Raw genomic sequence first — 14,367 nt, forward strand, 5'->3', positions numbered from 1 at the left:
TCACAACCTCAAGGTAATATTGTGAAGACAGCTTTAACAGGCTGATGAGGATAGAAGGCTTTTATCATAAGACTGCTTCAAAATAATCTAAAATCTTAATACTTGTAAAGACTTGCGGAACTCTTCTTCATCAGATGCATTGGAGTCATTGTTCCTGTAACACATTGCCACTGTGCAAACTGTGGTGTCAGCTGAATTTATTTTACATGGTAACTCCTTTCCAATGATAGGTTTTCTTGTATCGTGTTCAAAGTTCTGGACCGAGTCAAATGGATATATGGCTTGTTAATATGAAATATGTTTCATCACAGATTAGGTCTTCATGCTGTAATTCCAAACTTGCAACTTTCTTTATTAGGTAATCTTGGCCTAAGTCATTTAAGTCACTCCAGGACCCTTATTTAAGGACATGTTAAGGTGCTAGAGCATCTAGTAGGCTCTCTTTCATGCCTGTATGCCTCAAGTAGAAAAGCTCTGGAGTGTGTGCTTAAACTGTTCAAAGGGTGGCCTTTGGAATCCCATCCTTTGGCTGTAATTACATGTTAATATGGCAAAACTATACAAAAAGAGCTGTGTCTGTGACAAATGATTTTTTTAGTAATCGAGTACTGTGGTTTTATAAATGACTAAGCAGCTGAGCTATATAGTAGATGACTACCTGTGTGCTCCTTATCTATTGCAGTTGCACAGTCTAGTATTCATTCACAGCATCCAGTGACTGCTGCTCAGCTGATTTGTGGTAAAACACTGAAATAAGTGATGTGACTTAAGATCCCAGTCATGCCTGCAGGCTGCTTTGGCTTGTGGTCTTTTAAAGCTGGGTAAGGGATTTTCCTTCAGCTTTTATAAAGTAAGGTGGGTGTAAAGAAGGTCACCTGCATCCTGTATAATTGTGTTAGATAATGGGAATGTTGTCCTTCACTGGTTCTCTCTAGTAAGCTCTTCAAGTGAACATACTTAACTGTAGAGTTTTGTGCTGTGTGGCTAAAAGGATGGTAGGAAAACAATTAAAACCCCTTGCTAATTTCACTTTTGTTATTCTCTCTCCCTCTGTTCAGGAACTTAATTGTCTTATAGCAAACTGTCTTTTGTTTATATTACAGTAGAAACAATGGATGCTGTATGACTTTGAACCTCTAATTGTGTGTTCTGTGGAACCGTTTTTACAGGTAAAATATGTAGATAAGTCACTTGTTTTCTTGTACTTACAGGACTGTCTCCAGACCTCCAGTCAATGGAGCAGATCCGGAGAATTATGAGACCTACAGATGTTCCAGACACAGGTGAGTGACATGGAATTTACTCTAAATAGGTCTTAATGATGAAAGGGGTATAATCGATTTCTGTACAGGCAATGCAGTGACTTAACACAACCTCTGTTTTCAGTACAGTGTTCTGTGATGTCTGCATAGGGCATGAGTCTTGTTCCTCCTGACAGCCGTTATCTGATATGTTAGGGGCTATTGCCCATGTTGTTATTGTTTGTCATAAGAGTAGGATACATTATCCAAGTTTGGATACATTATCCACAAGTTTGTGTTAAAACAAACTTAAAAATCTAATGAAAGATCAAATGAAACTAAACAGCTAGTTCTTTTTCTTGCCTTGATTAGGCCAGACCTTTCAGTCTATTGAAGAACATAATTGTTTAAAGCTTGCTGAGTGTTATTTAAAGTATTTGGGCTTCGAGTGTTATTTAAAGTATTTAGGCTTCTCTCTACTTGGAGCCGTGTCTCCTTCCTCTTTGAATTTGTCGAGTACGGCTCCTACTTCATTGCAGCTGGGATTTCAATTGCTTGCATCAATGTACTAGTTGTGAATTTTTCTTCTACTAATACATGTATACTTTGTATAGAGGTGTTGGATGCAAATTGCCAGTGCTTTCTGTACAGTATTCTTTTGAATGGTTTAATTAATCTTCCTCAGTGTCCCATTTATTCCAAATTTGGTTACTAGTGAATTGAAAAGACTGTCAAGCAGTACAATGGGATATTTTTTTAAAGTGTTGATTTCAACAGTCTAAAATTAACTTTCAAAGGAGATATCACATCTAAACCTTTTTTCGAAAGACAAATACAATTACAGTTAAACCTTGGAATAGAAGAATTCCTACTTCCTGTGATGTTCCTCAGTGCTGATGCATAGGAGTAATTCAGCGACTAATATTAATATACCTACTGTCCCTTAAACAGCAGCATTTCCATGCAAGCTGATATATATGCACTTGACACTGAGAAGCATTACTAGACTGGTTAATTGAGTGTTTCTGTAGTACAAATTACTACATTATTCTTCCTTTTATGCTACTTATTCACTCAATGCATAACCACACAGGCTAATACTACTGCTTGAGCCACACCCACTTCAGGAATGCCCTTGCAGAATGTACTTCTGGTTTCCATGGACACTCCACTGAAATAATAGGTATTCTTAGGACTTCCTAAAAATAAGTATAGAGATTTTAAGAGTGGTGTTTTGACGAAGTGGTTTGCAGTCTTAATTTTGCTTTCAGAAGCAATAGCTGGATGTTTACCAGTAGAGGTAAAATGAAATGTCCCATCCGAGGCATGTCTGTGTATGCTACAGTGACAAAAAAGGTCTTGGCAACCGATATTACAGAATGGAAGTAAATCTTTTGGAAAAATGAAAAATAAACTGAAGCGGTCTCGCTTCTGTGAAAGTTGCAAGTCCTTAAAAGCCTTCTCTTTGTGGAAGGATGTCACTTGGTGAATGTCTGTGTTGATACAGAAATTCTTGGTAAATGTTAGTGTGGCTTGTGCCAAGAAGGTTAGATCATTATGATGCTTCTAGGCTGATGGAAAAAAAAGCCTTTTCAACCTCAACTGCAATTTAAAGACCTCTTATTTTGGTGACATTTTTATGGGGTTTGGAAGCTGTTTGCTCAAATATGACTCTCTATTCCAACTTAAATCACTTGCCTTTAGTAACTGTTAAAGTACTTGCATTTTGTGAGGCCAAGGTATAAATGATGTGTTTAGGTTAGCATTGCCAACCATTTGCTTATTAGGAAACTAACTCCCTCTTTTGTGTAATCTTGAATGCCTTGTATCAGCTGTTTTATGGTGTGGTCCTGGTCAACCTAAGCTATTGCAATGGTAGATGTTGCATGTTAAAATATAAACCCACTTGGGCAGCATAGTTTAGTTTAGACAAACTTGTTGCAGGGTTCTGTTACACCACTGCTAAAGATTATAGGACAGATTTGCCTATTGCTCTGTATAACCCGAAAGATTATTTGATTTGGGGGAGAGAATAGAGAAGGAAATGCTTCCTAAGCAGCTGAGACAAGCAGCTTCTGTCACTTGTTGGAAATTCATGATAAGAAACTGTTAGGGATTGCAGTGCAACTATTCTGTTTTGAAAAACATGTTATTCAATATAGAAGTAAATTTCAGTAAAGTTTTTTGTCATATGCTGCCTGTATTCAGTAGTTTATTTCTATAAATGCAGTTGTACTTGCTCTGTTCTTTGTCTTCTAAAAACAAATAAAATCTTAGCCTCTGCTAGAGAGGAACTATGACTGGCAGCAAAGACCATTTGATAGCTGTATGTAAATACAAAATGGTTTAGTTGCACAATAGGTTTCAGACATTAGTTTTGCTTGATTACAACTTGAAGGATCTGTTATTTAAGAAAGAGCATCTTCAATATTTTGATTAGCAACTAACTAGATGTAATTGTAAATCAAACTTCTGAGTGCCAGATAAAGGAGCCTGCTGGCATCTCTCTCAGATTGTGAAACAATGCTCTTAGGTATTTAAATGACTACAGGTTAGTCATCACAGGTAAAGAAAGTACAATTTTCAAAGAAAACTATGATGAAATATATTTTGAATACTGTTTCTTTTGTTTGTGTTGTAGTTGAGTTGGCCTGGTTCTTATGTGAAAACGCTTTCAAAGTTCCGTGTATAAAGGCATTGCAGTTGATCTAGAAAAGTTGAGTTGGGTTTTTTTTTAGTACCTAGTTTTAACTCCAGAGTTAGCTGACCTTTTGTTGGCAGCAGAAAATAATCTTGACCAGTGCTAAAATGCCAGAGAGGTTTATTGTTTTAATTTAGATTCCAGACTGGTTGGCACGAGGCTTTTTGAAAAGTCAACAGCAGTCCAAGCAAACCGAAAGTGCTATCTGAAACAATATGTCAGAATTTTGCCATGTTAAATTTTGATTTAGTCACATAAGGTTCTTCATGTATGGTAAGAAAGGTAAGAATCAAAGCTGTTCCATGTTCAGAAGCTTGTGGTACAAGTTTATTTGCTGTATTTATGACTGGCCTTGCATAGGATTTTAAAATTTACTGCAGCTTTCAACCTAAGCTTTCTTGGTGAGCTGTGAAATTGATGGTTGCCTTTTAAAATGCACCTGCTGCAGTATTTTCAGACTCCTCAGATGTAGTTTTTGTGTTTACAGTAAGCAATTAAATACTGTTTTGGAGAACTATTTGGCTCTGACTTGTTTCATCTCGAGGTACTATCAGTGGTGAGGGGGGGAAAATCTCCAGACTTAACACAGAACACATCTTTTGTCTGAGTCACAGTTTAAGTGTTGCTGAATTTGTTGCTAAGGCTTATTTTCTTTAGGAGAGCTGCTCTGGTAATTAGAATAAAACTGTTACATTGTAGAGTGATACCTTCTAAGACTAGCATTTTCACTTGTATTATCTTTCAAAGGCTTGCTGTGTGACCTGCTGTGGTCTGACCCAGACAAAGATGTGCAAGGTTGGGGTGAAAATGATCGTGGGGTCTCTTTCACTTTTGGTGCTGATGTGGTCAGTAAATTTCTGAATCGTCATGATCTGGATTTGATCTGTCGAGCTCACCAGGTATGAATTATGCTGTTGTTGCTTCTTAAAACCTCTCCTCCTAGACTTTCTGCCTCTTTGGTGCTGCTTATCAGTAGGATATATTTGAAACTTACTTCACATTGTGTTACTTCTAGAAAAAAAAATCTTCCTAATAAAGGGACTAGAAGGCTGTGTCCTTCTATTGACTCATGTTGAACTGAGTGTCTAATGTTGGTAAAGTAAAATACTAACACACTAGATTTCCCCCTTGACCTCTTTTTTTAGTATTGTCTGTTTACTGTTAGACTGTTGTATATGAACATCAGAGGTAAAGTTTTGAGGTTTAAAGTGGCAAAGTGACTGGAATTTGAGATTTACACTGAAGTTTCAGAGTTCTTCCATTTTAGTAGTAGTCAGTTCTCTGGTAGTTGTGGCTTAGACTATTTCTGCTTTACTTCATGCAAGTATTAAATACATTTTGAATGTTTCTACAAACAAGTCACAAAAGCTTTTACTGTTGCCTTCATCTTTGTTCAGCTATCTAAAGTACTTCAGCACAGATTGTTTGACCTACTGAAATGTGCAGAAGGCAAGGTTATTTTTGGCATTGTCACTCTTGACGTATACTTTTTTGCAGTTTTTATTGTTACTTGAAGCAAGTATCCTAGTTAGGTGGACATCGGGTTTCAATTTCCTGTATAACATTTCAGTTTCATTATTTAGTCAATTTTAAAAGCACTCTCTTGCTCTGAAACAAAAATAGGCTTTTTATTCTGTGTCACTGTTAGGCTTGGATACACTGTCAGAACACTTCTCCTTGCAATTTTACTGCTAAAACATGAGAGAAGATTAGTCAGTGTGTGGAAGGGATATTAAGATTTCTTAACTGCTGATCAGGATTGCTACCAATTTCCTGTATTCATGTAGTCACTTCAGTTCTCTATAAAAGAAGTGTGACATCTTTCAAAAGACAGTGGTGATTGGACCAAAGTGAGCAGTTGGTGCACTAGTTTCACTACATTGTAACATGAGGCTTCTATTTTGGGGAAGAGGGAACAACCATAGCTGATGCATCATACTACTTGCACTATTTTAAAGGTGAATTATACTCTTAGAGAAAATACAGCAGAACCACTTTGCTTTTTAGAGCATCAAAATTATAAAAAAGCCTATGCTTGAGGCTTGTACGATCAACACCAGTGTAACTGAAACCTAATGGTTACAATTGCAATGAAGATGGTGCCCAGACCTTGTATGCTCCAAACGAATAGGTCAGACATCTGAATGTATTTACAGTGTATAAACTGTAAATGCTGAGAATCCTTAAACTGGCAGTGTGTAATCAGGCTTCAACTATGAAAATATTGAACAATAAACCTGATGTATATTTAACATTAGAAGCGTCAGACAGGTTAAGCTACCTGATTCGGCATTCAGTGTCCAGATAAGACAAAATGACCAAACCTGTCCTGTCTGAAAGCCAAGACATAAAATACCTTTTTGAAGAGTTCTTGTCATCTCTTTAATGTAAGTCCTATTTGCCTCAAGACTGGCTTTTTCTTAAAAAAATTTTTTTTTTTCTCGTGTGTGTGTGAGCTGTATTGATTTCTCTGGTGTTGACAGGTGGTTGAAGATGGATATGAATTCTTTGCTAAACGGCAGTTGGTCACCCTATTCTCAGCTCCAAATTATTGTGGAGAGTTTGACAATGCAGGGGGCATGATGAGTGTCGATGAAACTCTGATGTGTTCCTTTCAGGTATGATACATTTTTACATTAAGTATTACTTTAGGTGTTGGGCTATATGGACTGAGTTAGGCTGCTTGTTGACGTGCTTATGGTTAGTCTTGGGCAATATACTTCAGCTACAGAAAGTACTGCACAGCAGGCTGGTGTTTGTGGACAATTAAAATTGCAAACTAATTGTTCTGCAGAGAACTGTGTGGGATTTGCTGTATTCCAAACTCCTGCATATTAAGTTATTCCCTCTATTCAGATGCTCATTTCAAAGTTTAATTGGGTGATTGTTTTTAGTCATACCTAGTGATCAGAGTAGCTAATTATGCAGACTAATTGGACTGCTGGGACCCTTTTAGTGTGCTTACTCTGATCAGATTTTAATCCCTACTCCTTCCTGGACATGTTTTAAGCCCCTTTTCTTTTCCCTTCCCACCCTGACATAGTGGTGGAACTAGAAGGATTTAGAAGTAGGCTTACTGTTTTATGTAGGGTTAAGAAATACGTAGGATTGTGATCTGATTCCCCCCTCACCCTTCTTATTGCTGCTGAATGAGATTTCATGTTGGCTTAACAGTATTTGAAATGTTCTTAGTTGTCACTGACTCAAAAGAACTTCTTTATTTTCTCTAAGATATTGAAACCATCTGAAAAGAAAGCCAAGTACCAGTATGGTGGACTGAATTCTGGGCGTCCAGTCACTCCACCTCGCACAGCTAATCCACCGAAGAAGAGGTGAAGAAAGGAAAAATGTAGAAACACCATCAGATCTGTCAAGGACAAAACTCCATATTACAGTATATAATAAGTGTGCACTGTAAAACCATCCAGCCATTTGACACCCTTTATGATGTCACATGTTTAACTTAAAGAGACGGGTAAAGGATCTTTATTAATTTTTTCTAGTAGAAAGATGTGCGACACTGTATTGTAACAAGTATAGCTCCAAGTTCTAATATCCAGCATAGAGTAAAAAAAAATATTAGGAAAAAACTATTGCAACTACATATTCACATTTACCACGGTTTTTAAAGTTGACCAACATCCCAGTTAAAACTTGATGTAATAGTTAAACCAGATGAGAGCATGATGTTCCATTTGTGTAATGTGGTCTTATTGTTGCTTGATTGCTTTTATTTTGGTTATTTTGTAGCTAGAATGATGCAAATACCGTATCTAGTCTTTATTTCCCAGCTGTCTCTTTGAAATTGAAATAAGGAAGGGGCTTTTTAGAACAGCTCTTGATCTCGTATCCTCCCCCTAGCCCCTTGTTGTTCATAATAATGCCGCTCAAATGTGTGCCCCATTATAATGCAAAATTTATAGTATGGTAGTGATTAAAAGGCAAACTAAGTCCAAAAAGCCCAGACTGGACAGCTTGATAGCCAACATAAATTGAGACAGAAAAACCTGTCTTGACTTTTTAACTTAAACTGCCACACAATGAAATTGTGCACTACACTATTTAAAATTATTGATGTTACACTGTGCTATGGCACTTCATTTAACTTAGGACAAAAATGGTATTGCCTATTAGTTGGTAACTTGATTATGTGGTACCTTGGCTTTAGTTTTATTAGCATGAAACACCTTTGGCATGCTTAGCTTCCAGGTAACTCCCTACCTGCATCAAAATTCATCTTGCATAGTTTCACAGAACATGAAGATCCTTATTTGCTAAGCCTTTGAAAGCTGACATTCTTTTTCATAAGAGGGTGTTTAAATGGATGTTCATCAACGGACAATAGGCTAGCCAACAAGTGGTGAGCAGAAAATGCTAGAGGAATGTCCAACATGATTATAAGGCTTATGTCAATAAAGATTATATCCTTTGGATTTTCATGATCAAATTTCATATACTATTGTATAGACTTCTGCTTTGTAGTGTACTTTAGTAGCAATAATTTCTGTACATGATCAAGAGTTATGCAGTATTTCTTTTCAGTTCTCTCCTTTCTTAAGAGTTAACATTGGCAAATGGCAAGATACAGAGAAGATACAAAATTTATAGTAGGATAAATGAAAGGCACAGATTTGTGATGCTTTAAGGTGCGATACTTTTTGGATATAACTAAAAAAGCTTTTATTGAATATTGTCAAATTTGTAAAATTCTTTGGGGGAAGGCTTCAGATTTATACCATTCTAAATGTGCATCAGTAGATGTAAAACTCTTGACTTCAGTATTGTCTTCGAAAATGTTAAATTGAGGATTCTGGTAACTTACGTTTTATGAACTGGCACATATTATATAATGCAAGAGATATATTGATTTCTGACACAGTGAGCAAGTTCCTTAAAATGGATTTAATTCCTTTTTCTAATTCCATTTTGTTTTAAATGCATATTTTAAATGTAGGTTTTTTCATTTAGTAAAAGTTGTCTAATTCATTTGAATGAAGTCTGACTGGTTATTTTAACATACCTTACTGTTACTCCAGAAGTATGGAGCTTGGTTTTATTTTTTTTTAAAAAAAAAAAGAAACAAAACCCAAAACACCCAACAAAAAAACCCCAAACAAACAAAACTTACAGCATATATATCTGTTATTGTTTTATATTGGATTCTGTGGTTTTGAATAGTGGTTTAATTTACCCTACCTTGAAGGAAGCACCAGAGTTTCAATACATAGAATAAAATGTAGATTTCTTCTGGTATTGCTCACAAAGATACTTGTTCTTGAAAGTCAGTGATGAGAGCTGTGTAAGTGAGAGTAACTTCAGTTTGTAGCAAGCTGTTAAAATCTATTCTGTAAGCCTTGACAGGATAACTTCCTGCTCCAAGTCATTGCTTACTTGAGGCTTAGTTTTACAAGTTTTGAAAATGCTGGGTTTCACCAAGTGCCAGCCTCCATAATAAGCAGCATCATGTTACCCAACATCTGGATTAACACTTCTCCATTTTTTCCTTAGTTTCTGGAACAATGTCCTCTGTATCATGAAATGTCCAGGTGTAAAGCTGTATGTTATGTGAGTACCTAACACGCTCGCTTGTATTACAGATGCTATGTCAAAAGGTAAATAAAGTCTTCAGGCCTTCTTATGTGTCCTAAAGAAATAGGAAATTCTTAGTTTATTTTGTAGCACTGGAAAGCCAGATATAGCGGTGTTATTCTGAAGAGCTGCTATTTTTATATAGCAGCAATCACTTGCAAAGGATTTGAGTGTTGTTTTGACTTCTGGGGAGTTGGGATGTTCTCTAACATCCTTCATCATCCTATATTGTGGAAGAAATACATGATTTAATAACCTTACCCCTACAGATATGATTGATATTCCATACTAAAAGCAAGTCAGGAGCATCAGATACATAACAGAACTCGACCATACCACTTCAGCCTATGTTTACAGTGTTAATATAGATCTTCAGTGGTTTTACTATTGTCTGTTCTGGAGGAGGTAGAAAAGAGAACCTGAATCTAATTATACTCAGGTAAAATTAATTCTTTCTTTCATGGAAATTGCTAGTGGTCTAATTGCTAGTAAGTTTTTTCCATGTAAACATCTTGTCCATACAAGCCTAAAATGCTACTAAATAGCACAGTGTTAGTGTACTGGGAAGTAACAGGATTCTCAAACGAGCTGTTAAGAGGTGTATAAAACATTACAGCATTTGAGGTATATCTTTACATGTTCTTCCCCCACCCCTTTTATCTGACAGTAATATCCATTCCTGATTTCATAGTAGAGTACGACATGGCACGTAACCTCTTGTCTTGTTCCTCTTTGGTTGACAGGCATATTGTGATTCCCAAACACTAGAGAAATACCTGCTTTAATTTAAACTATAGCTGCAAGGAGTGCTTCTTTGGTCTCTTTTGTGTTGATTGATATGAGATTCTTGTTTTACATCACTCTTTAATGCTTCATAGTGGTCATTGTATTCTATGTATGGAATATTCATAATTGCTGCTTTAAATGAGGGGAAAAAAAATAGTGTTTCATATAGTTGTGGTTTTTGTGCTGCTCTAATACATTGACACTGTTTCTGTTTAGAGTTATTCAGTAATCTGATATCTTTTCAAAAACTGCTGTAGAAATAGACTCACTGAAAACACTATAATGGGTCTTACACTAGTGGATTGTATTCAGTTTGCTACATCTGGACACATAGGAGGTACTTGTAGCCACTGAAATCTGAGTTGGTCTTGTTGCTTTTAATTTAGTGTGATTAACTGCAAGTGTACTGCTGCTAGGTGTCATGAAGCTTCATGATCCTGTTAGAAAGATAGTTTGCAGTTGTACTGTATTCTCTGTTGAGAGAGGAGCTCATATGTATGTATGACACGGCTTCTACTATCCTATTGCTGTGGATTGCTGTGTACTTACTTGCCTGGAAAATTCTTCAGATCTTTGGAAGAAAGTTGCTTTTATTGTTAGTAGTCTAGATCCCTGTTTTAAGGTTGTTGGTAGGTAGAGATTCTCTCTGCTGTGTTTCTGCCAAAAGAGAAGTAGGAGTTGCTGAGCAGCAAGGTATCTTTTATATGAAGTATTCCTGTCTGTGGCTTATATTTTGCTAAGTCCAAGAGGGTATTGCCATCATACTGTGGAAGCTGTCAGATTAAATTACTGGAGCTGTGTGTGATTAGTTTGGGGTTGGCAAACAAGTTTTTTGCTCTGTAGTAATGGAAATATAAAAGACACTACTGCTATCAAATATGTTTGAACTGAAGGTGACCTGAGAGTGACTGTTTTGGATAGCTGGAATTTTCAGAATACGTAGATGACAAACACAAGTATCTCATCCTTGGCCTTTGGTGTAAAGCTCAAAGGTAAACGGAAAAAGGGACCTGCTTTGTAGAGGCTTATGTAGATAATAGTTGTAAAAACCTAGTCTTTAACTGGGTGTTGAAATTCTTCCTGGCAAACTGTCAATGTTGTATCCATGGCTGGTGTTTGGAACTTCCCTTGCTGTCACATTTGTTGGAGATGAAGATACTTTATACAAACCTGACAAGTAACATTACAGCTTAGCAAAGAGCAGAGATAGTGCGATACTGTCAATATTGTATTGCTTTTGAACCTGCTTGAATTGTAACTTGATTCATGATTGGCATCTGTCTGCTTTGTAATGTATGTGAGGATAAATGTGAATATTTGACTTCAAATGAACTGGTGAAAAAGCAACAGTGAGAGAATGTCTTCCTTATGCTGGAGCAGAGATGACTACAGCGCAGTAAGATGTCTCTTTGTCTCTGAGTCCACATGGGCTAATAATAAGCTTTAAAGAGCAGTGTGGGTTTTTAATATAAAACAGAGTTATGATGAAGTTCATGCACATAGTCATTCTTGTCAATAAAAAGGAACTCAATGAATGGGGATATTTAGGCATAGCCCTGGATATTTTTCTCTGCTGTCATCTGTTTGCTTCTGCCAATTAGCAGTAGCAGCTTTCAAGCTCCCTCTCAGTGCAGCTGTATGCTTATTTTCTCCTGAATCATACATTGATTTTGCTTGCTTTATTCCAAAGGTTGATCAAGGTGTTGATGACAGCATCTAGCCAGGTGGCTGCATGCAACTCATGGGCTTATAATCAAGCATTCTTCTCACTGCATGCATCAGATGATGAAAGCTGAAGGAACCTCAGGCTGTGTTGGACTGAACACTGGAAAACCATGTGACAGTAGGTCAGTGTTGGGACAGCAAATAAGTTACCAAGATAAGACACAAGTTTGGCTACTTTGTTTTGTTATGAGTCTGCCAGGTTCTCGTCTTCCGTGGATTTCTGGAACTGGTAGTGCCCAAGCATCTTCCTTGCAGATCCCCTGAGTTGTTTGGAAACCAGCAAAATTGTCTGGTTACTTGTTCTGTATCTTGGTGTGCCTTGTTAAAATAAACAGGAATGATCTCAGCATGTTAATTGGTAATAAGGACAAAATTTCATTCTGTTTCCCGGTGTCCTGTTTGAACTCGTAGCAATCTCTGCACCTCTGTGTCCCAAAAACATAATTCAGAATAACCATTTGCCACAAGCCCTTGCCAGTACATGGCTATAGTAGTCTTTTCCAAGGAAAACTCTTACTGCTGCCTGAAACAGTCCGAACAGGAGGAGCTTTAAACAGAGTATATGCACTGCGTGTAGCCTAGCATAGCCCCTTTCCTGTGTTCTACTGCCTTAGTTAGGATCTGCAGCCCAACCTTCCTGTTTACCCTACTGCAGACTCAGTCTTAGAAGCAACCATATCAGAAACCAGGTGCTAACTAGATCCAGCTGCTAATAAAGATCAGCAAAAACTATTCTGTATCTTCAGATAGAGATGTAAGTTTTATGTTAAAGATGAGAAAAGGTTTCAAGCAGAGCTCTAGAAACAAGCACCACTTGAAAAATCCTCTTGAAATAGGGTAGACATGCCCAGATGTTAAAACACTGAAACTTAATTTGACCTGAGTTACTGTTAAATCGAGGAAGTAAAACAGGCAGGATTACAGTTTTTCTACTCTTACAGATAGCTGATATTCAAAAATAGTAAATAATATTTGCAGAGAGCAAAATAATTAAGTCACTGATTTTCTCCTTGGTAGAGAGTTCTGCCTGCTCATATTGCTTTAAAGGTTTGAATCTTCAAGGTGTAAGAGGGAATGTTGTAGATGGCTAATTAGTTATTTAAAAGGCTTAGCCAGAAAAAAACCTGCTATCTTGTGGACAAATTGGTGCAGCTCATGACCATGAAGCAGAGGAGCACACAACATTGAATGCAGAGGACAATCTTGGTGAGTAAATATATTCCAATGTGATGTTTTTCTCCATTGCTTTTGTCGTGGTTTAACCCCAGCCATCAACGCAGCACCACGCAGCCGCTCACTCATGCCCCCCCCATCCAGTGGGATGGGGGAGAAAATTGGAAAAAAAAGAAGTAAAACTCACAGGTTGAGATAAGAATGGTTTAATAAAACAGAGAAGAAGAAACTAATAATGATAACACTAATAAAATGACAACAGTAGTAATAAAAGGATTGGAATGTACAAATGGTGTGCAGGGCAATTGCTCACCACCTGCTGACCAACACCCAGCTAGTCCCTGAGGGCAATTCCCCGTCCCCACCTCCCAGTTCCTATACTAGATGGGATGTCCCATGGTATGGAATACACCACCATGGGACACACCGTTGACCAGTTTGGGTCAGGTGCCCTGGCTCTGTCCTGTGCCAACTTCTTGTGCCCCTCCAGCTTTCTTGCTGGCTGGGCATGAGAAGCTGAAAAATCCTTTACTATAGTCTAAACCCTACTGAGCAACAACTGAAAACATCAGTGTTATCAACATTCTTCGCATACTGAACTCAAAACATAGCACTGTACCAGCTACTAGGAAGACAGTTAACTCTATCCCAGCTGAAACCAGGACAGCTTTGAAGTCCCAACGAATGTTTTGTAATGTGAAAATAGTTACAACTATTTCACATTGTTCCCTCTGGCTACTTCCTAGAAGCATTTCTATGGTTCCTCATACAAGTCCTTCATTCTCCCACTGAATTTCTGGGCATGTATAAATTAGTAATTTTCCACCAGCTACCCCAGAATATTTTATGTTTACATTTCAGGTTGCTATTCCTGAGTGGCTTCTTGCACCTTCCACAAAGACAGAACATGTATCATTTCTGTGAAATGCCAGGAGAGGGAACCATGTTATGAGAATTATGTTTTAATGGACATCTAACTGCATCTAGTTTCCAGGAGGCTGGGTTAAGAGACTGTGCTGTAAGACTTAAGGTCGTATTCTGTTGAAACAGTGATGGAGAACAAATGCCCTATTTAATTCTTTCCTACTGAAGGCTCTTACCTAAAGGTATAACAACAAACAAATGACATGCTAGTCTTAGAGGCATTTGCCT

The 14,367-nt window shown here is 37.4% G+C and overlaps 1 protein-coding gene across 2 annotated transcripts in view; it reads left to right on the forward strand.

Annotated features, from left to right (window-relative positions):
* PPP1CB (protein phosphatase 1 catalytic subunit beta) overlaps positions 1–9,003 on the forward strand; it is a 30,124-nt gene extending 21,121 nt beyond the window's left edge. For both annotated transcript variants that reach the window (XM_049833745.1, XM_049833746.1), the window contains exons 5-8: positions 1,212–1,283; positions 4,690–4,841; positions 6,426–6,560; positions 7,174–9,003. In XM_049833745.1, the coding sequence (XP_049689702.1) occupies positions 1,212–1,283; positions 4,690–4,841; positions 6,426–6,560; positions 7,174–7,278 (464 nt within the window). In that variant the 3' untranslated portion in view covers positions 7,279–9,003. The remainder of the gene's footprint in view (positions 1–1,211; positions 1,284–4,689; positions 4,842–6,425; positions 6,561–7,173) is intronic.
* The last annotated feature ends 5,364 nt before the right edge of the window (positions 9,004–14,367 follow it).

This window comes from Accipiter gentilis, chromosome 30 (genome assembly GCF_929443795.1).
Source record: "Accipiter gentilis chromosome 30, bAccGen1.1, whole genome shotgun sequence".
Lineage (NCBI taxonomy): Eukaryota > Metazoa > Chordata > Aves > Accipitriformes > Accipitridae > Astur > Astur gentilis.